The sequence below is a fragment of the Chiloscyllium plagiosum genome, chromosome 2, assembly GCF_004010195.1.
Source record: "Chiloscyllium plagiosum isolate BGI_BamShark_2017 chromosome 2, ASM401019v2, whole genome shotgun sequence".
NCBI lineage: Eukaryota > Metazoa > Chordata > Chondrichthyes > Orectolobiformes > Hemiscylliidae > Chiloscyllium > Chiloscyllium plagiosum.
This window is the reverse complement of record NC_057711.1, coordinates 114,349,513-114,372,425: the sequence shown is the minus strand read 5'-3', so window position 1 is coordinate 114,372,425 and position 22,913 is coordinate 114,349,513. Positions and strand designations below refer to the sequence as shown.

General features: G+C 41.6%; 2 protein-coding genes across 4 annotated transcripts in view; one reads left to right on the top strand and one right to left on the bottom strand.

The window, feature by feature from the left end:
- The window catches only part of tbc1d2 (TBC1 domain family, member 2), a 79,230-nt gene extending 73,033 nt beyond the window's left edge, over positions 1–6,197 (bottom strand). Inside the window, exons 1-2 of one of the 3 annotated variants that reach the window (XM_043716379.1) lie at positions 6,047–6,197; positions 4,950–5,381 (exon numbers count right to left, since the gene is read on the bottom strand). In XM_043716379.1, coding sequence (XP_043572314.1) covers positions 4,950–5,381; positions 6,047–6,121 — 507 coding nt within the window. In that variant the 5' untranslated portion in view covers positions 6,122–6,197. The other 2 variants (XM_043716388.1, XM_043716394.1) reach the window with 2 other exon arrangements.
- Positions 6,198–13,036: 6,839 nt separating this feature from the next.
- Positions 13,037–22,913, top strand: part of elp1 (elongator acetyltransferase complex subunit 1) — a 71,366-nt gene continuing 61,489 nt past the window's right edge. Inside the window, exons 1-6 of the mRNA XM_043716357.1 lie at positions 13,037–13,189; positions 15,273–15,430; positions 17,790–17,942; positions 19,066–19,147; positions 21,275–21,355; positions 22,532–22,617. Of these exons, the coding sequence (XP_043572292.1) occupies positions 15,281–15,430; positions 17,790–17,942; positions 19,066–19,147; positions 21,275–21,355; positions 22,532–22,617 (552 nt within the window). The 5' untranslated portion in view covers positions 13,037–13,189; positions 15,273–15,280. The remainder of the gene's footprint in view (positions 13,190–15,272; positions 15,431–17,789; positions 17,943–19,065; positions 19,148–21,274; positions 21,356–22,531; positions 22,618–22,913) is intronic.

The following is a 22,913-nucleotide window of genomic DNA, read 5'->3' as shown; positions in this document are numbered from 1 at the left end:
TCTTGAGCAAGGCACGTCTGACCATCTGGCTTCAAAATGCCATAGCTTTATTACGTCTACAAGCTGGGCCATGTGACCTCTCAGTGCAGGCATTGTAGAGTAGAGGTCTCCAAACAAACATGTCCTTTACAACTGCAAATACCATCTGGAAATCCTACAGCAATACCCATAGATACTATGCTAGCAACATTCTCAAAATGTTTAACTTTGTTATCAGGCATGATGACTTTCTGATCAGCTCATACTTCTCTAAATACTCAGCTGTTCCCTCCCTCACCTGCTGTTAATTCTAAAACTCCCTCTTTGTCACCAACAATTACACAATAATGTAAATTACACACCAATGTATATGAACTACACTCCTATGAAATAATGTTAGACACAATATTTCCAATCATGTTGATGCAACCAGCAGAGTGATACATGGTTAGCTCACACATACACAGACAAATGAAGATCAGTTTTGCAAGAGGTGTGACAAAAATATTTCCAATTTTCTTTACATGAAAAATTTTTGCTAGACTAAAGAGGAAGAATTGATGGCTGGGAATACTTAAAGTTTTAAAGACATGATGAACTGAATAGTCTCCTGCTGCACTATGCAATAATAAATGTGAGTGAGAAGTAGAAACTTCACATGTGAATATCAGACAACCAAGAGAAAATTTACTCTGATTTATTTTGGACATTGCTATGAGAAATTGGGTAATCAAAATGTAGTCAAGAGTGTGTTGCTGGAAAAGCACAGCAGGTCAGGCAGCATCCGAGGAGCAGGAGAATCGACTCTTCAGGCATTAGCCCTTCATCAGGAATCCTAATGAAGGGCTTATGCCTGAAGAGTCAATTCTCCTGCTCCTCAGATCTGCCTGACCTGCTGTGCTTTTCCAGCAACACACTCTTGACTCTGATTTCCAGCATCTGCAATCCTCACTTTCTCCTAATCAAAATATAGTCAGGTTAAACTCTTTATTTTAGAAATAAAGAGATATGACAACACTGAAGACAACCGGCTTGAACAAATTATTCAAGGTGGTAAAGTAGAGTACACAAATACTTCAATATCGCTTGACTCTGTTCACTCCCTATCTGGTCAGGGATCCTCCCAATATTGCAGGAATTGTAGGGTGGATAGAATACTTTTCATATCAAAATGTCTCTAGGTACTTTAGATAATGCATGCCAAGGAATTCAATAGCATGGCTCATTTAAGCAACCTAAAAAGCCATTATCACATGACAGAACGGCCAGCCATTTACAAACTAATGGCATTACCCAAGGGAGGAATATGGTCCTTTTGAAAATGCTGCTCAATTTGGAATGACATCATGGGCCTGTTGATATCCAAATGGAGCACAAGAATAGACAGCAGCCAAGACAGCAATTTAACCTTTTCACCGAATGATGACACATAAATAATACTCCTAGAACAGGTAGAAAATAAATTTTAAAAGTTGATAATAATTCTGGCCTTATATATATATGTACAAAATAAAAGTGTAATATTGAAGATAACTTTTATACCAGTTGCACTGCATTAACCATTGTATTATTAGGATGCACTTAAGCAGCTAGATGCTGTACGTTGCCCAAAGGGACCGTGAGAGACATCCAATCATAACGTGCAAATGGAAATCGATATTTGAAAAAAAAAGGAAGATTGCAGGGCAATGGCCAAACATCAAGAGGAGTGAGATTTATTGGAGTTCTCTTCTAAAGAGGCACAATGGACCAAAGAGCCTCCTTCCATGCTGTATGGTGATGTGTACGTGGGCAGCCAGCTGGTGTAATGCTGCTGACTTGCTTCATATTAACTAAGGTAAAACAGAATGTGCAATACCCTCTATATTCACTTAACCCCACCTCCTAATAATTCAACCCCACTATTTTTGCACTGAAAGCAGGTATGTTATCCAAACACATTTAAAATGTGAGTAAGATTTGGAGTGCGCTGACTGACAGGTTGTTGGAAAATGATTCAATAGTAGTCTTCAGAAAAGCCTTAGATAAAGTCTTGGATAAGAAAAAAAAAATCAGGGTCACGGGGAAAGGCAAAACAAAACAGAGTGGGATTAACTGGATGGCCCTTCAAAATAATGGATGCAGATTGATGGGTTGAATGGCCTTCTTTAGTACAGTAATATTGTATGATACAAACCACTGGAACAGAAATTTAGTCATATTTAAATTATTAAGAACACTTGATTTATTCTAGCAAGAATGAAAAGGACCAAAACATGCTCAAAGTGTTCCTGCAACCCCACATCAGTAGCTGTCTACTGGGTCTGGAGTGAGAGATTTACTCTTCAATGCTCAGCACTGTTGGAAACATTGAAATAGAATTCAATTGAGAGGCTTCAGAGAGCAAGAGCAAGCAAAACATCACAGGGTTACAAATTCGAGGAATGCACACAGAGTCAGTGATCGAAGCAGCGACCAGGTCATTATTCAACAGAAAGTTGAAGAAGGCCTTAGTAAAAAGGGAATAAAGGGATTCAAGAACAGTGGAAGCATGTAAAATTAACACAAAAGGAGGAGCATATACACCCCCCAAACACAGTGGGGCCAAATGGCTCATTTCCATGTTTCACTCCTATGCAATTCTCTAACACAAGGCCTCTGTGTTTCTTTGTGTGATGCATTAAATTAAAATACTTGCAATGCAGCTGCAGAATATCTCCAAACCCATCACTCTAGATGGACTGATTAGTCTCATTTCAGGCTAGAACAAATGAGAATATGCCCATAAAGACATCCAAAGTAATTAAAAGTATGACCATCATTACAATTTCTTCACTGTCCTATAAAGGATGCATACATAATTTCTCCAGTCCATTCCTACATTCCATGAAATTCATGGATGCAGAGTCTTAGAAATACTTGCCTTTACGGAGTCCTGGCTCTGCTTGTACATGAATCACAATATTACACGTACAGGTATGCCAAGTAATTAGAAGACAAATGGCATGTTAGTTTTTGCTATGAAGGATTTGGAGTGTAAGAGTAAACAATTCTGACTATAATTATGTGTGGTGCTGGTAAGAACATACCTGAAGACATGTTTGTTTCGCTAAATGGAATGTCAGGATGAGGGGATTGTATTATAAAGGAGGGATCAAGTGGAGAAGGCATGTATTGCCCAGAGTTTAGAAGAATGAGGCTCACCTAACTGAAACACATATAGTTCCTGAGGCACTTGATGGGTAGATCATGGGAAAGTTCCCCTGGTGGGGATTCTAGAACATAAGGTCACAGTCTCAGGATAAGGCGTTAGCCAGTTAAGACTGAAACAAGGAAAAATTTCTTCACTCAGAGGGTTTTGAAGCTTTGGAAATCTCCACCATAGAAAACTGTGAATGCTCAGTTGGGATATACTCAGAGGTCATTTGGGTACTAAGGATCAATTGGCCAATCCTAGCTCCTATCTCTAATGATGTGTTGCTTATAGGAAAGGCAAACTTATTTACAGAACTGACCAGATGAACAGCAGCAACATCCTCGATTTTCATCTCTGAACTCACCAGCACTATCTTAGGATGGCACGGTGGCTCAGTGGTTGGCACTGCTGCCTCACAGCACCAGGGTCCCAGGATTGATTCCAGCCTCGGGCAACTGTCTGTGTGGACTGTGCACGTTTGCCCTGGGTCTGCATGGGTTTCCGCTGGGTGCTCCATTTTCCTCCCACAGTCCAAAAATGTGCAAGTTAGGTGAATTGGCCATGCTAAATTGCCCATAGTCTTAGGTGAAGGGTAAATGTAGGGGAACGGGTCTGGGTGGGTTGCTCTTCGGAGGGTCGGTGTGGACTTGTTGGGCCGAAGGGCCTGTTTCCACACTGTAAGTAATCTAATCTAATCTAATGTGCAGGTCAGGTGAATTGGCCATGCTAAATTGTCCATAGTGTTAGGTGCATTAGGCAGAGGTGGGTGGGTTACTCTTTGGAGGATCGGTGTGGACTTGTTGGGCCGACACTGTAGGGAATCTAATCTTATAAACTGCGTAATTGTCAAATTAAGTTTGACCAATTAGGAAAGAGTCATAAGATGTCACTACCTCAATAGGATCTATCCCTGAAAGCTTCCACCTCATTTGGATTGTTGTAGCAGCAAAGTTACACACACAAAACCAAGATGCACAAACATCTTGTTACCACCACATAAAATTGTTATTGTTTCTGGAGCAAATACTTTGATTATTAATGACTAAATCTTGCAGATAAATCACCCAAGATTCACTATGTATCTCATCTAAAATGGAATTTATTCTTCCATTTAATAAAAATGGTGACTTGCATTCTATGTTGTGGGACAAACAATTCCGAGGCTTCAGCTAGGCAAAAATAATTACTTGCTTGAATGCAAGAGGAAAGCAGCGAAACAAGTGCTTGGAGTAACGAGTTCAAATGCTGCATTGGCTCGCATGAACAAACAGAGGATGCTGGAGAAACTCAGCAGATCTGGCAACATCTGTGGGGAGAGAAATAGAATTAAAGTTTTGATTTCAGTATGATACTTCAGAACTTTTATTAGCTTGCAGGAGTTAGAAAGTCGAGTAGGAGTCAGAAATTGCCTTTTGACGTACTTTGCCACACGAAGGCAAAATCTGTGATTACAGTTTAATTTTTCAGAATGTTGCAAAGCTTTTACATGATACCACGGAATCCACAGCCAAATTCACAAGTCAATTTGGGAGTCAGTCAATTACGTTATATGAGGATGGAGAATCACAGGAGACCACAATGTTGGACACAAAGACAATAAGGGAGAGCCTGACAGGGGAATTACTCTCTCATGTAAGGCATGGAAAAACCTGATGAGTTTTTTTGTTGCTAACAAGTTTTCTCTTACTCCTTAAACACTGGATTATGTTAATAAAATGCACGATCCGAAAGTTAATCGGCATTTTTTTTCGCACATTGAGCCGCAAACTTAACATGTCTGTGATTTAACACTCACCTTCAGTGTATAATCCTTTTCTGGAGTTGAGATTTCAAATGTTCCTTCCTCTGCCTCCACGCAATAATTGAAGGCAGCCTTGGACAGGTCCATTCTCCCTAACGGGCTATTGTCCTGGGCTGTTCGGAAATAATAGAGATGGCATGTCTTCTGGTCGTACACAAACCAGCGGGTCTTGCAGCCTTTTAGCGGTCCTTTGCCTCCCAGCTTGTTGAGGTAGCCGCACAGTTTTTTGTCCGGGTCCCTTGCTTCAGATTTTATTTCCAAATAGTTCGCCAGGTCATCGGGCTCACAGAGTTCCACCGAATCTTCAATCGCAGCGCCACTCCTTGCTTGTACACCCAGCTCTTCAGACGACTCTGCAGTTGGACCAGGCTTGTCCACTTCCAATTCATCTGCCATCATTGTCCGGTAAACACACAACACCCTACACTACTGTCAGTGAAAATACAGATAATGAATGAGCATGTCAGAAGGCACTATTGACATTAATTTGATGGCAAATTGGCTTTTGAGAAATCGCATTAAACAAGAAACAAGCTTTAGAAGTTCTAATGTACAGTACAAGATTTAGGATTGAACATCTAGTGCTCTTGATCCTAATAAACGAGGCCAGAAAAGGTCGGCCATAAGAGTTATATATAATCTTTAGCTTTCAACTAAGTAAACGGCGGTGAGAGTTGGTTATTTTAACAGTTCAACAGCTTAATCTATTCAATTCCAATTAAGTTGAAGTATTGTCTTTACTCCCAGCTGTAGAGCAGTATTTGCATATCCTGTCTACATTTCAATCTTTCCTGTATTCAGGGTGCGCCCACATTTATAATTGGGCACAACGCATTTCCCGACTCCCCGTCCCCACGCCTTGATCTCTCGCCGATTTAACATTGCACCAGGGTACAGCGACACGCACTGGGCTGGCCTTTCCCGAGTTTCCTGCGAGGAGGTTGGCTACAGGCGCGTTCCCTCACATCCTCCAGCCGCTGCTGAAACTTGTCCCTCTCTCTCTCTCTCCAATTTCCAGACCCAGGAAACTCCAAGTCACACGCGGCAACGCCAATTAATGCAAACAGACTCAGCAACCAAAAAAAAGTCACCTCGGGAAATCCCAATGCTCGGAAATTAGAAAAGTTACCGGGGCAACCGAAGGAAACACTGCGGCCGTGTTGCATAACGTCGAATTGCAAAACTTTCAATTGCAGTAATCAACTTTAAACAAGTTCAAACCAACACCCCCCGAACAACCTCCTCCTAATTTACATGTCCAGATGTTTTGGGTTATAAAGGCACTTCACATACTGTACACTGTAAATTCATGAACACGACAAACATAGTATCAAAGTTTGAATGCGAGATAGACGGGGAAGTGGAGCTGAGGCCATTAACAGATCAGTTGTGATTTTAATGAATGACGGACTCGAGGGGCAGATCACTGATTGTTGCTTCTAATTCATGTCAGTATTTCTACATTTCCGTTCCATCCGGAACGGAGTGATAACGTTTGCTGGAATTGTTTTAAGTTCAGTTGTACAAATAAGCGTGTACAAATAGATGTTTAATCGCAGGGCAAACATCATACTGCGAACATCAAAACTGAACAGTTTCACTTTCACAGTGGTCATGTTTTACTGGAGAGAGCAGGTACAAACAGCAATTCTGACAGGCTGCACAAAGTAGCCGGATATTTTCACTAGCTGAAATCCAAACTATTGCCTCAAAGTCTACACTTTAAGATAAAAGCAAATTACTGCGGATGCTGGAATCTGAAACCAAAAGAGAAAAGCTTTGACAAAGGGTCAGTTAGACTCGACACGTCAGCTCTTTTCTTTCCTTACAGATGCTGAGATTTTCCAGCATTTTCACTTTTGTCTTCACTTTAAGAAGTTGGCCATTTCTGTGCAAGATAAGAATTTTTTTTCACTCAGAAGGTTGTGAATCATTGGAATTCTGTACCTCGGAATGTGGGGAAAGCAGAGGTTGAAAGATAATTTAGAAATATAGAGTATAGAAGCAGGATGCGTCAACCCTCCAAGCCTGTCCTCCATCCTTCTATATGATTATGGGCGATTAATTTTGTTGATTGAGATGTCTCAAGGGGCTGAATGGCCTACTCCTGCTCCTATTTCTTATGGTGACAGCGCAGTCATTTAGGCTTGTATTAATCCCTCGAAATTAAGGTAAAGCTTAGCGAGCTTTGTGAAGATTTGTAGCTGAGGTAGAGGTTTTGGATGTAGGTTTGCTCGCTGAGCTGAAAGGTTCATTTCCAGACGTTTCTTTACCTTACTAGGTAATATCTTAAGTGGAAACTTTATTGCTGGAACAGCACAGCAGGTCAGGCAGCATCCAGGGAACAGGAGATTCGACGTTTCGTGCAAAGCAATGCTGAAAATTCCTGCTTTCTATTTATATGTTTTGGTTTCTTTGAATTGCCACAAAAAGACATGACCCTCTCTCACTAGAGATGAGGAAGGACACCACTTCGACTGGGACAATACATCCATCCTAGGACAAGCCAAAGACATGCACAAGAATTCCTAGAAGCATGGCATTCCAACTGGAACTCTATCATCAAACATATCAAGTTAGACTCCATCTACCACCCCCTGAGAAAAGGAACAGGAAGTGACTTCACCACAGGAAATGACATCACCAACCCAAAGAAACCCAAACATATAAATAGAAAGCAGGCATTTTCAGCATTGCTTTGCATGAGGTCCACTGAAGATGTTACCTAGTAAGGTAACGAAATGTCTGGAAATGAACTTTTCAGCTCAGTGAGCAAACCTACATCCATAAGGCAAAGCTCCTGGGAATTAAAAGTCTGAAAAATCTTCCATAATTACACAAATATCTGGTCAACCTCTCTCCATTCCTTTAAGTCTTTTTTATTTTGCAAAATGTTTATTTTAATTTTGCCCCTAGTTTGGTGCAATAATATTAAAACTGTTTCTGTTCTCCGAAAAAGCTCCAGAAACATTTTCAATTAAAAGGATGTTCCTTTTATGTTCCTTTCCGCCTACAGATTTGTAGGACATTGCTTTTTTTACTGATGAAAGTTTGAAGCTTTCTAATATTGTGCAAGAACCTCTGATAATGTTGTCAGATTCTTGTGTCTAGTTCTTGCATTTTTTAGCACAGGCCAAGTATAAACTGATGGTAATCTCTCTTGCCTGGCCAAACATAATAGCAACAACAACTTTTATTTATATAGTGCTCTCAACTTTGTAAAAGCATTTCATAGAGCATTGTCAGACAAAAGTTTATATTGAGTGTACATGAACCTATTAGGGAATTTGACTAAAAGCTTGGACAGTGTTTGGTTTTATGAAGAGAAAAGCAGATGTGTTTAAAGGCAGACTTTCAGAACTTAGGACCCAGATAGCTGAAAGCAGGGCCTTCAATGTCCAGGAAAAGAACATCCGAAATGGACAAGTGGTAACAGTTGGAGGAGTGCAGAGACCTCAGTGAGCAAAAAGATGTGAATTTTTACAATGTGGGGTTGCCAGACCAATATAATCATTGCTGTCATCACTTTCGCGGCATAGTGGCTCAGTGGTTAGCACTGGTGCCTCACAGCACTGGGGCCAGGTTCGATTCCAGCCTCGGGTGACTGTCTGTGTGGAATTTGCACGTTCTCCCCAGGTCTGTGTGGGTTTCCTCTTGGTGCTCCAGTTTCCTCCCACAATCCAAAGATGTGCAGGTTAGGTGAATTGGCCATGCTAAATTGCCCACAGTGTCCAGAGATGTGTAGGTTAGGTGGGTCACTCAATGGAGGGTCGGTGAGGACTTGTTGGGCTAAATGGTCTGTTTCCACACTGTGGGGATTGTATGATTGTATGATCACTCCCTCAAAATGCAGATGCTGTTTTCCAGATTTCATGATTTGTGTAACATCAGATGACTCAGCAGGCATTAAGCTCATTTTTATATGACTCCAGGAGTTTACTTCCATTAAATTACATAAAAGTCCAATGCACGTTTGATCAAAAGCAAACTACTGAAGATATTGGACCTCTGAAACAAAAGCAGGAAATATTGAAAATGCTCAGCCTATTTCTCCACAGCTGCTACTTAATCTGATGATAGTTTGCAGCATTTACTGTTTTACAGGAAAGTGAATCTTGTGTTTTAATAGCATCTTTCACAACCTTAGGACATTCTAATCCAGTCCCCCTTCTCCAATACCCTCCTCCGCCTTGTTGAACTAGTCCTCACCCTTAATAACTTTTCCTTTACTCCTCCCATTTCCTCCAAATCTAGGGGGTGGCCATGGGTTCTCGGATGGGCCCTATCTATGCCTGCTTCTTTGTCAACTACATTGAACAGCCCTCCTTCAATACCTACACAGGCACTGTGCCCCAACTCTTCTGCCGTTACATCAATGACTGTAGCGGTTTTGCTTTCTGCACCCAGGCTGAACTGGAGCAGATAATCGACTTCGCCCACAACTTCCACTCCCAGGTCTATCTCGGACACCTCCCTCCCATTTCCTCACCTTTCCACTTCCATCTCCGCCGACAGTCTCTAGACGGACATTTAATATAAACCCATAGACTACCTGGACTACACCTCCTCCCACCCAGTATCCTGCAAGAACTCCATCCCATGTTCCCAATTCCTCTGCCTCTGCTGCATCTGCTTAGACAAGGAGACATTCCACTCCCAAGCATCCCAGATGTCCACTTATTTTGAACAATGTGCTTTTTCTCCCTCTGTCATCCAGAAAGCCCTCCACCACACCTCCTCCATTCCCTATTCCACTGCTCTAAACCTCCCCTCCAAATGCAATAAAGACAGGGTCCCCCTTATCTTCACCTACCACCCCACCAATCTCTGCATACAGCATATCATCCTTAAACACTTCTGCCAACTCCACCTAGACCCCACCACCAAGACACCTTCCCCTCCCTACCCCTCTCTACTTTCTGCAAGGACCATTCCCATCACCAATCCTTTGTTCGTGTCACTCTCCCCCCCAAAATCTCCAAACCCCCAGGTATGTTCCCCTGCAACTGTAAAAAATGCAAAACTGCCAGGCCCCCAACAGTCCTTCCAGGTGAGACAGCCGTTCACTCACCTTTCCTCAACCTAATTTACCATGTCCAGTGCTCCCAATATGGTTTTCTCTACATCAGTGAGACCATACATAAACTCAGGGCATGTTTTGCTGTGCATCTCAGCCAGGCCTGCAGGGACCAACCTGAACTCTCAGTCACCAACCATTTTATTTCCCCTTCCCACTCCCTTTCCAACATGACCATCCTTGGTCTCCTCCATTGCCACAACAAATCAGATGAAAATTGGAGGAACAACACCTTATCTTCCACCTCGGCAGCCTACAGCTAAGACGACTCAATATTAATATAACCTCCTTTCTCATCCCCCTTTCCAGCCCCTCCCGCTCCCTTCCATTCCTCTGATCAACTCTTCCTTCGAGCTACCAAACCCATTCATTCCTCCCATCGACCTCTACCTGTGTTCATCTATCCCAACCTCACCATTTCTCTTCCCAACCAAAATCCTCTCCCACACCCCCTTTATCTGCAGCTCCCCTTACACCCAGTCCTCGTCCTGAAGAAGGGTTACATCTGAAACACTGACTTCTTCACCTCCTGATGCTGCCTGGCTTGCTGCGTTCTTCCAGTCTCCTGCTTGTCTACCTTGAATTCCAGCATCTGCAATTTTTTTGTCTCAGTCCAAAATATTTTGCAGTCAGTAAATATTTTGACTTAATTACTGCTGGAATATTAGAAATGTGATCACCATTTGCACACAATAAGATGTCACAAATAGCAATATGCACAATCATGAGCCAATAACCTATTTTGATTAACACTTCCTGAAGAATTCTCCTGCTTTTCTTTGAAACAGTGATACAGATCATTTTGCATTCACATTTGAAAACTGACAAGGTTGCAGTCAAATCTGAAAGCTAGCACCTTTGACAGTACAATATTCCTTCAGTGACCATAAGTGACTAATATTAAACATACAAAATGATGTGCAGCAAAAGTGCAGTCTCCCCAACACCATAATGACCAGTGTCATGACTATACATTTTTCACATATCTACCACCAAACCCAACTCACAGCTCCAGTTTCAAAAAAGTAACAATGTGATCTCCTGAGGCACCCTTCACATTGCAGTACTCTCTCAGTACTACACCAGGAGTGTTAGCTCAGGTCTTGAGCTTAAATCTCTGGTGTAGACCTTAAACTCACAGTCTTACTTCACTAACTGTGTGAAGAACTCCTGAATGTCAGTCACTACTTTGCAATTTACTTGATTAAAACAGCAGCTTCTCCTTTACCTTCTCTCCAAGACTCTAATACTGTACCCCACTATTCACAGATTCAGATTGAAGTCAACCCACAAGACAAGGTGCTGTTGATGTAACTGCTTGTCCCTCTTCTATGGTCTTGTCCATACCCAAGCAACTCTACAAAGGGAGCTCATTGGTACACTTGATGGCCTGCAGGGACTGGAGTACATAACAGATGATGTTATCAACAGTCTCATTTAAGTTTTATAAATGTTCTGTTAGTATTGTTGTTGCATTTTCTATACATTGTGCCTAAATGAAAGGCAGGGAGAGCATATTGCATTGTGACTGGGGACACTCACGCTATCAAGTTCCCTCAGAATCTTTTATGATTCAATATGATTCTCATTCTTCAAAACCCCAGTGGGTATAGCTCCAATCTATTAAACTTGTTTCATAAGATAACTCATTCCTGCAATGGGGGTTTGAGTGAACATTCTCATGTTATTTTCTTTTCAAATAGGTTACCAACACAGTACTCCAGATATGATCTCACCAAGACCCTGTGGGCAGCACGGTGGCTCAGTGGTTAGCACTGCTGCCTCACAGCGCCAGGGACCCGTGTTCCATTCCTGTCTCGGGTGATTGTCTGTGTGGAGTTTGCACATTCTCCCCGTGTCTGCATGGGCTTCCTTCGGGTGCTCTGGTTTTCTCCCACATTCCAAAAGATGTGCAGGTCAGGTGAATTGGTCGTGCTAAATTACCCATAGTGTTAGGTGCATCAGTCGGGGTAAATGTAGGGAAATGAGTCTGGGTGGGTTACTCTTTGGAGGTTCAGTGTGGACTTGTTGGGCCGAAGGGCCTGTTTCTGCACTGTAGAGAATCTAATCTATACAGTTGCAATTAAACCTCACTACTTTTATATTAAATTCCTCTTCTGAACTATTTTATTATACATTCTTTCTACCTGGAGATCTTGTGAAGAGAACTTTGTAGCTTTTCAGCTCTGATCAAATGCTCAAAATACTGACATCTTATTTTCTGAATGTCACTTTTTAAGAGGTAATTTTGTTCTTCCAAGTTCAAGCACTTTGCCTCATAAACTGTGCATGGAATTTATCTTCAAATATCTTAGCAACCACATTTCAAAGACCTCTATTTTCTTCCACAGATCTTCATGTTGTCTGGATTTCAATTTGCAATTATAATTGCAGCCAGCCAGTATTCTCTTATAACTGCAGCCAGTATAGTAGTATTTTTCAGCTCATTTCTCAATCCACCATTGATGCTCAGTAGCAGCTGTGTGAACCACATACAAGGTGCACTGCAGGTCCTTAGACACATCTTCCAAACCCATAGTCATTAACATCCAGAAGAAAGGCAGCAGACACACAGGAACACGACCATTTACGAGGCCACCCCCCACCCTGAACTGGTCATGTACTGCCATCCCTTCAGTGTTATGGTTCAAAAACCTGGAGTTCGTCTCTAACGTCATTGTAAGTTTACCTAAATCACGTGGACCGCAAGGATTCAAGGAAGAGAGTCACCACTTTCTCAAAGGCAATAAATACCTCACCAGCCAGTAACACCAGTCCCATGCGAACCATTGCTCCGAGATACAACTATAAAAGAGTACAGTGCAGAATTTAGCAGCCTATCAATATTCCCGGTTATTATTGCAGCCAGTCAGTTTGCCCTGACATAATTACAGTGGGTATAACATTTCTCAGTTAGCAGTCAGGCTCTCACCATTCCCAGACATAATTAGAACCAGCGCAGTACGCTCGGGCTGCAAGGAGCCCTCCTCAGCTGCAGGGGGCGGTCGATGTGGAGTGAGCGGCCGGTTGTTGTTGGATGAGGTCAGAGGTCGCCTGGGTCCGGCATGGTCGATGCTGTGGTGGGGGCTGGGTGAAGATTTGCTGATGGTTTGAGGGGGAACATTCCCAGGATTTCAGTGGATTGAGAACGGAGAAGGTGGGAAGAGATTTTCCATAAGGCGCTCAGTGTGCTTATGGCTCAAAGCTGCGGCCTGGTGTGGGGGGGATGGGGGCAGAGAGAGAGACTGACAAACCCAGAGTTCCTTAGGGCTGGGTCTGATCCCATCATATTCCTGTTGACTGAGGGTTTGATCTCTGCTTAAATTGTTGTGCTGCGGGACTGGGGGCATCAGGTTTGGGATTATCACCATCAGTACTGTACCACTCCCCTCATCTGGCAGAGCCCTGTGACTTGTTTGCTGCTGCTTAAGCAGGGCATCGTGATCATTGCTGACTTCTGAGTGACTAAGTCCATACGTGATTTACCACATATAGGCCCTGTGGTCCTTGGAAGGGTTGGGTGCAATGGTTGGAGGTTTGTGTGCTCCCCCGACTCCTCGATTTCACCTCTGCAAGTTCCAAATGAAGTCCCTTCGATATACTTGGTGCTGAAAATGTGTTGCTGGAAAAGCGCAGCAGGTCAGGCAGCATCCAGGGAACAGGAGAATCGACGTTTCGGGCATAAGCCCTTCTTCAGGAAGGGCTTATGCCCGAAACGTCGGTTCTCCTGTTCCCTGGATGCTGCCTGACCTGCTGCGCTTTTCCAGCAACACATTTTCAGCTCTGATCTCCAGCATCTGCAGACCTCACTTTCTCCTCGATATACTTGGTGCCATCCAAAATAAACCTTTTTCTTTTACAAGCCAGGGTCTCCTCTCCAATCCTCTTCGTGGAAATGTTGCCCCCTTGGTCCCTTTTTAAAATTTTTCCCCTCTCATCTTAAACCTATGCCCTCTAGTTTTGGACTCCCCATCTTTAAAGTGTCTCTGCTGTACTGCTTGGAGTTTCCTGTCAAGGATTCAAAAAATTACTTTGGATGTGAAGTGTACTTAAGACATTCCTTGCTGTACAGAGCTGGTTTTGAATGGTCAATATCTTAATGGTAGCAAAGGTGGCATGAGAGAGGAATCTGCTGTTGGATTGCCATTCTGGCCACTGGATTTGAAGCATCTTGCAAAGGCACCAGTAGTAGTACTTTGCTACTGCTTTGAGGTACTTGCAGTAGGTTGTTCAAGTTTCTGAAGTATATGAGGGTATGGCAATCACTGCTGCCCAATAAACTATTGTCCCAGTTTCAACTTTGTAACCATGGTTTACAAATACACTTCTCCACAGTCAGCCAGAGGCTGAACTTGCACAGTTAGACTAATTTATAGAGCCTTCAGCCCCAGAATACAACTATTTCCTTCCAACTTTCATTTTTCCCTCCTCTCTACCCTAAGTTTCTGTTTCTCCCCCTCACCCCTAATTTATCCAGGTTGCGAACTGACTTATGTGATTTGACCCTGATAGTTGGAAAGCTCTATGATATTGATGAATATGGTCCTGGCAATCCTTATCTCTACATAAGCAGCAAAGAAGGAGGCAATATTACTGAATACCAGCGAGTGTGAGCCCAGATTTTAAAAATATTTTCTTTCAATTATGGGAACGAAGTTGATTGCAGCAATCTCAATTACCTTAATTAGCACAGACTGTGCATCAAACATGGGTCTAGAAAGAAGAAGGAAATTAAAAGTTAGTTGAAAAGAAGCAAGATGCTTATTAATGATGCAGCACTTTGCATGACCTCAAGCCATCATAATACATTTTAAAGCCAATGAAATACTTTACTGAAGTGCAATCATTATTCTAATGTAGGAGATGCAACAGTCAAATTGCACACAATAAATTAATGTTATCAAGACCAGAAAATCAATTTTTGTGAATTTTGGTCCAAGGCATTGAAGTTCAATGTCAATGGGTGCCTTGGATCATTGGGATTTTTGTTTTACCTTTTTGGTATTTTAATAATAATGAGGACCTGTAACACCGAGAGGCCTTTTAACCCATCACACCTATGATGGCTCTTGTGAAAAGAAGTTACCTAGCTTCACACCTCCGATATTTTGTCAGCACTGTGTTAGCTCTGTTAAGCTATGAATTGTTTGATCATAAGTTACACAAATTACTGTTTCTGACTATATCACTGATTATGTGAGTTCGTGTTTATCTCTGCTCATTTGAAAAATCCTCCACAGCACTAGCCATGCGGAATCTGAAATTGCTGCATAGCCTGCACTGCAGCAGGTGGCAAGGTCTGGGCAAGCCCCAGTGTCTCACTATACGGGTCGATACAGGGACGGTGCTTGTGGGATCAAACCAAGGAATCACCGAACTCAATGCACACACTGAGCAGGTAAAGATCTGTTTTAATACTTGTGGATTTTTATGTGACAATTTTGAACCTTGCAATGTCAATTCTTGTAGGAGAAAGCCATTTAGGATACTGTATGTTGCAAAGTGAATACTGCCTCTCAGCTGAGAGATCTCACCCTTAGGTACTTTGTTAATTAATGAATGGTAACACTGTTCTGTTTTTTAAAATGAGACCTGGCATTTCAGCTGCAGAAAGTTGGGAGTTGTAAGTGCATTATTGTTTGTAAGGTATATCAGCCGGACAGTGTAATAAGGGCCAGTGTGACAGGCATGATATATATCAAGGCTTGTACTACTTAACACCTTTTCGAAGCTTGAGGCATCCAAAAGAGCTTCATAGCCAATGAAGAACTTTTAAAAATGTTTTCTTTCATTATAACATAGGAAATATACTGAAGCCATTCAATCCAAATTGTCCATGCTGTCTGTTTAAATGACCTATCCAGTTTGCTGTTTACCCCTCTTTATTTTTCCTCATAACTTTTGATGCATTCAAGTCTACATCGAATTCCCTTTTGAAAATGACTATTGAAGGAAAATATTATCGCTGTAAAGGTTGTGAACCTTTGGAATTCTCCACCCCTAGAGAGCTGTAAATGATCGGTCATTAAGGATGTTTATTCCAGAGAGATGTTTGTAGAATTTCTGCGAACTGATGAGAAGAAGGGTTACGGGGATAATACAGAAAGGGAGAGTTGAGGTAAACTATTAGCCTTGATGCCATTGAATAGCAGTGTAGGTCCAAAAAGTCTAAGGCCCCTCCTCCTTCTGTCCTTGAATTCTTACAAGATCATTGTATACCAGTCCAAGTGAGGCAACATCGGGTTTGTGAAAATAATTACTTTTGCAGCATGGGGAATTTACGTACCCAGAATGCAAAGAAGCAGAGAAAGGGCTGAATCTCTGGGATTGAATGTCAGCATGTCTTACTCTGAGGAGTAAACCAGCTTCCCTGTTTTATAGTTATTAGAGTCTTAGAGAAATACATCATGGAAACAGACCCTTTGGTCCAACGCACCCACCGCCAACCAGATATCCTAGATAAATGTAGTCCTACTTGCCAGCATTTGGCTCATATCCCTCTAAACCCTTCCTATTTGTATACCCATTCAGATGCCTTTAAAATGTTGTAATGGTACCAGCTTCCACTACTTCCTCTGGCAGCTCATTCAATACACGTACCACCCTCCACGTGAAAATATTGCCCCTTAGGTCCCTTTTAGATCTTGCCCCTTCTACCTTAAACCCTATGCCTTTTAGTTTTGGACCTCCCCACACCAGGGAAAAGACATTGTCTATTTAACCTATCAATGCCCCTCATGATTTTATAAATCTCTATAAGGTAACCCCTCAGCTTCCAACACTCCAGTCCCAGCCAATTCAGCCTCTCCCTATTGCACAAACTCTCCAACCCTGGCAACATTCTTGTAAATCTTTTCTGAACCCTTTCAAGCTTCACAACATCCTTCCTACAGCAGGAAGACCAGAATTGCAAGCAGTATTCCAAAGGTGGCTCAACCATTGTCCTGTACAGCTGCAACATGACCTCCCAACTCCTATACTCTTGACTAATAAAGGAAAGCATACCAATGCCTTCTTCACTATCCTATCTACCTATGACTCCACTTCCAAGGAACTATGAACCTGAACTCCAAGGTATCTTTTGTTCAGCAACACTCCCAGGACCTTACCATTAAGATCTGCCCTGATTTGTCTTTCCAAAATGCAGCACCTCACATTTATCTAAATTAAACTCCATCTGCCACACCACAGCCCATTGACCCATCTGATCAAGATCCCGTTGCATTCTGAGGCAACCTTCTTTGATGTCTACTATACCTCCAATTTTGGTGTCATCTGTAAACTTACTCACCGTACCTCCTTTGTTTGCATCCAAATCATTTGTATAAATGACAAAAAGCAGTGGACACAGCACTGGTCACAAGCCTCCAGTCTGAAAAGCAAACCTCCACCACCACCCTCTGTCTTCTACCTTTGAGCCAGTACTGTACCAAAGTGGCTTGTTCTCCCTGTATTCCAAGTGATCCTACCTTGCTAACCAGTCTACCATGAGGAACCTTGTTGAATGCCTTACTGAAGTCCATTGAGTAAAGTACTTCTCATATATTGATTTTGGTTTTTTAAAATGATGACGGCAACAACTGTTTTGAAAATAAGCATTCCTATAAAAGAGGCAACTGATGTCAAGTAACATAGGATCTTTGATATTTACAAGTTTCAGTGTGCTTTTATTGAGTGTTGAGTAAGTGAATCAGCCTTAAATTTAAAAGTTTATTCAAGAAGACTTTGATTCATTTCTTTCCTTTCTCCCCCTACAGGTAGTCAGAAGAGTATCCCTGGTTGAAGAAGCATTTCTCCCTAAAGATGGCACTGGGTGTATTGTTGGTATTGAGGACCTTCCAGACCAGGAATCTGTGTGTGTAGCTACTGGATCAGGGGATGTTATACTTTATAATCTAAACTCAAATCAGGTAAAACTTGATGTGATGGTCTTAGTGAAATAAATATTATCTGATAAATATCTTTATTTATAAACATGCTTTTTAGCAATGTGAAACTGGTCAGATGATGGCTTATATTTCTTAAAAATGAAAGGTGCCAAGCAACCGTAAAGAATCAACAGCAATAACTTTCATTTATATAGCACCTTAGACATTATAAAACATTCCAAACTGTTCCAGAGGAACATTGACAAATTAAATTTGACACTGTGCCTCACAAGTGGACAAGTGACCAAAAACCTGGTCAAAGTTTTAAACAGCATCTTAAAGGAGGTGAAAGAGAAAGGGAGGGGTGAAGACGTTCAGGGAGGAAATTTCAGAACTTAGGGCCAGTACATCTAAAACATGGTTGCCAATGGTGGAGCAATTAAAATGAGGAATCTACAATAAGTTAGAATTGTAGGCATACAGAGATCTTGGTTGGAGGGGAACAGAGCAGGTTCAAGAAACAGGGAGCGGCAAGCCCTTGGAGTCATTTAGAAAATAAGCTGACAGTTGTAAAGCCATGAACTTGCCAGATGAGTATTAACAAGCACGCAGATGCTGGAGCAACAAACATTTTTTATACATTCATGGGATGTAGATGTCGTTGGCTGGACCAGCATTAATGCTTATCTGTAATTACCCAGAGAGCAGTTAAGAGTCAACCACATTGCTGTAGGGCCAACCTGGTAAGGATAATAGATTTCCTTCCCTGAAGTACATGAGTGAACCAGAATTTTTTTTTTACAACAATCAATGGTGATTTTTATGTTTGCTATTAGGCTAGCTTTTTATTCCATATTGTATCGCCATCTGCCATGGTGGGATTCAAACTCCTGTTCTCAGCACATGACCCTGGGATTTTGGATTACTAGCACTGTAACATTGCCAATATATCACCATCTCCCAATACTTGGTGCGAGATGGGATGCAGGCAACATAGTTTTGTATGAACTCAGAATCTTAAGAAGTTGAGGAGCAACTGGATTCTCATGCTCAGGGCTTTGGGTCAAAATGTGGTTCTGGAGCAGACATTAAAGAGGGTGAGAAAGTATATAATATAGTTACAGAAGTGTTGTAGTTAATTGTAAGTTTCTGTCATTTCCTCTAGCTGGAATGTGTTGGCAGTGTTGACAGTGGGCTGACTGGGATGAGCTGGAGTCCAGACCAGGAACTTGTTGTGCTCACCACAGGTATGTGTTGATCTGAAGGGGAATAGGGTTAAACAAATAGCTTTTTTGAAAATATTGCAAATATACGTCGTGAATGACAATGCTGCTCCTGTAATATCCTATGATAGCTCTACATCTCTTTTCCTTCTCTGTAAAGACTGTTTAGGGAGATCTTGTGGTGCAGTGCATTGTGTTCCTGCATCTGAGCCAGAAGGTCCAGGTTTAAATCACGCCTCAGGCCATGGTGGCCAAAGAAGGTGCATTCATAACATGGTCAAATAGGTTAATACCCTTCCTAGAAAATCCTTCCCAATTATGTCAATGGCATATGGTAAGAGTGGGAGAGATTCCTAGTCAGCCATGTGATGGAAAGGACATTGAAGCTTCTATTGTTATATTTTGCTCCAGGCTACAGCATTTATGTAAATGTGCATGTAGCTACCGTAAGTCAAGATTCTCAGGTTGAGTGGGGGAGGGGCTGCTGTTGTCCTTAGTTAGCTGGATGGCCAGTGCATTAGATTGTGCCAATAGCATATGGTTTGATCCCTGTTCTCATTTGGGTGGATTTAGGAAAGATTTAGGGAGAGGATTCCAGAGTTTGGAGTCTATGTATCTGAAGGCAAGGTTGCCAGTGGCAGAATAATTAATACTGACGATGTATAAAAAGCCAGAATTGGAAGAGTGCAGATACCTCAGAAGTTGTGGGACCAGTCAAGGTGTGAGATGTTGCGGTGAGGTGTGTAGATGTGAAGAGGACAAGACAAAGGTTTTAACTTGTCTTGGGGTGAAAGGCCAGTGAATGTACATTAACACAATTGATTTTTAAGGTCTAGCTGCATAATGAAAGATCTTGTATTTGTAAGGCGCTAGAATTCCTCGTGCATTGCTGACTAGTCTGTGCTGGCTACTTTCTGATTATTTGGGTATGTGACCAACGTGGGTTCCAGAAAAAATAGAACTTATCCCAACTTTACCTTGGTGGCCAGCCCCACAAGCAAGTTATATAAAACCCAACTAATTCTCTATGAACTTATTGTATCTGTAACTATCTGGTCTCACCATTTTCTTGCTCCTACAAGCTTAACCCTTATTTCTGCTGTGTAGCCAGTGGAGTTTGCTGTTGCAGGAGAGATAGGGAGGCCTTGGGCACCTTTAACAGTCTCCAGCAATAAGTCAGTAACAACAGAGAATGATCCTTAACTTCTTCAACTCCTTGTCCCTCCTTCCCAGTGGTAGATCTGCAATGTCAAGAAGATGCTGCTGTTGTTTTTGTGCCTTAGCCTCTCCAGGGCTAAGGAAAGGTTCAGCCAGATTTCTGACCCCGTAATCTCCCCTCTCCTGAAATTTGCATACATGTGAGAGAATGTTGTGTGAGGATATAATTGGTCTTGCTTAGGGTGCCTTTTACATTTCAACAGCCTTTCAAAGTTGGGACCGCTCACTCTGTATATTGGAAAAGTTAGGGACCAAAAGGATACTGCAGTATCATATGATGAAAGAAAAGAGTAAAAATTGTTGAGGCGTGGAATTCATAAGACTAATTTTTAGATCGAAGCAAGTACCTGGCCATTTCCCAGATCTTTTCTTTACTTCAGCAGTGATTTCATTTTTCTACAACTCTTCAAAAAATCTTCCTGAAGAACTATGTCAGTCCTCATTACCACCTCCTGGATGCCATTCCACAAGTTGTTCCAAGAAAAATAAAAGTCTGCACGTCCAGTTTCATTGCTTCTATCCCATGACACTCCTTGCACCAATGCACAAGAATATTCCATTCATTTGCATGTTCCCTTTAAGTTTATGCCTCTCCATAAAATCAAACCAAAGATGCAGTCTGATTGAAGCACCTTTTGACAAGTGTAAAAATGATTTGCAGTTAAAAATACAACCCAACACACATGTTGTGTGAAATAATGTTCCTGGAGTGAGATACTTCCACTGCAACAGTAGCAAAAACACAAACAAATACATACAACACTTCAAATCTAGTTCATTCAGTTCTTAGAAGCAAAACCTCATCTTCAGAAAGCACTATTGTGTTGAGTATTTCTGTTACAAAGCCGCAAGTGAAGTGGAAACATTGTTTTAACTATGTATCTTATTCTGGCAAAAGACCAGAGCAACAAGTTAAATTTATTGCTTTTGTAGGGCAGGAGACCATAATAATGATGACCAAAGACTTTGATCCAATTACTGAAGTCAAAATCCACCAAGATAGCTTTGGTGAAGGTGAGTGAGCTCTCTTGTTTCACAAGTACATTTTAACACCTATCTTTTTAAATAAAATTCCAGATGAACACCCAGTTATTTGTATGTACTGTGCTAAGATTTTGTGAATTATAAAAAAGCACATTTCTGTCAGAATAAACTGAACTACATTCAAACTGTTGAGTTAGAAGAAGGTTTGCAACAACCTGTTCAGATTTGTTCTACATCCTGTCACAAATTCACTCTAATTTACAAATATTATTTTTACATCACTGTTACCCACTGTTTTACTATGCAATAATTCTGTACAGGTTAAGATCAAAATTTGATTTTGATATGTACACAGGGTAAGGAAGGACTATCATGCTAATGTTAACCCACCCTGATTCTTACTGAACCCATCCCCCTTTCTCCCTCCATCTCCCTCCATCTCTTGAGGAAGTCAAGAAGGAGAGCCATAGACAATTCAGGAAAGGTAAAAAATTTCTTTCTGATCCCTTAAACGTGATCTATTGGCTATTCCTTAAAATCTTTACTTTCTTCTGCAGTGATTTCATTGTTCTACAACAGCTTCAAATGCCTTCCTGAAGAGCTCACATTCAGTTCTTGCTGTCACATCCAAGATGCTGTCCCACAGGTTATTCCAAGGAAAAGTAAAATGTCAGCAAATCCAACTTCACTGCTTCTATCCCATGACTTTCCTTGTGCCAATACACAAGAACATTCTATTCACTTGCATGTTTTGATCAAATCCCCTTTTAATTCTATGCCACTCTGGAAAACCAAGCCAAAGACACAGTGCACACCTTCACACTTTATGTGGCACGGGTCTATTGGTCTGAATGTCCTCCTTCTGTTCTCTAAGATAGTTCAGTGACAATTATGACACAAATCATTCTTGTTACCTAACTTTAGTATAGATTCTACAGCCAACTTCAAAAGGGAGAATTATTCCAGATTACTGGGCCGAACTTTCAAGTAGCTCTTTCAGACCTTAGTGGAGACTCAAAGACCCCCTCTGCTTTTCTCTTCTGCAAAAGTGTGATATCTGGCAAATAAAAGAATGTAACAGAGTGAGAGATAATCAATACCTTTATCTTAACTTTGTTTTTAAAACTTAACAGAAAAATAAAATTATAATGTCTTACTTCCAGCAGTTTTATATAATATGTACCTGTAAATTGTCTTACTCTTAAGGAGAATTTATCACTGTCGGTTGGGGTAAGAAGGAAACACAGTTCCATGGCACAGAGGGTAAGGAAGCAGCTCGTCGTAAGCCAACAGTAAGTTTTATGTTGAATTTTTATACCTAGTCTTTTGTCTACACATAAAGGGATGTAAGGAGAAAAGTGGGAATATGGGATGGAGGATTAACCATTATCGTATTAAATGATGGAACAGGCTCAAAGGGCCGAATCGCCTACGCTTGCACCTAGTTTCCATGTCTCTTGTACAGTTCATGTTCAACTGAGTTAATTGCTGTGAACTATTTAGTTTGTTTAGCTGGGGGTTGAACATGTTTTCCTGTTCTATCTTGCGGGGGGGGGGGGGTGGGGGGGGTTCAACTCAGCACAGCCTG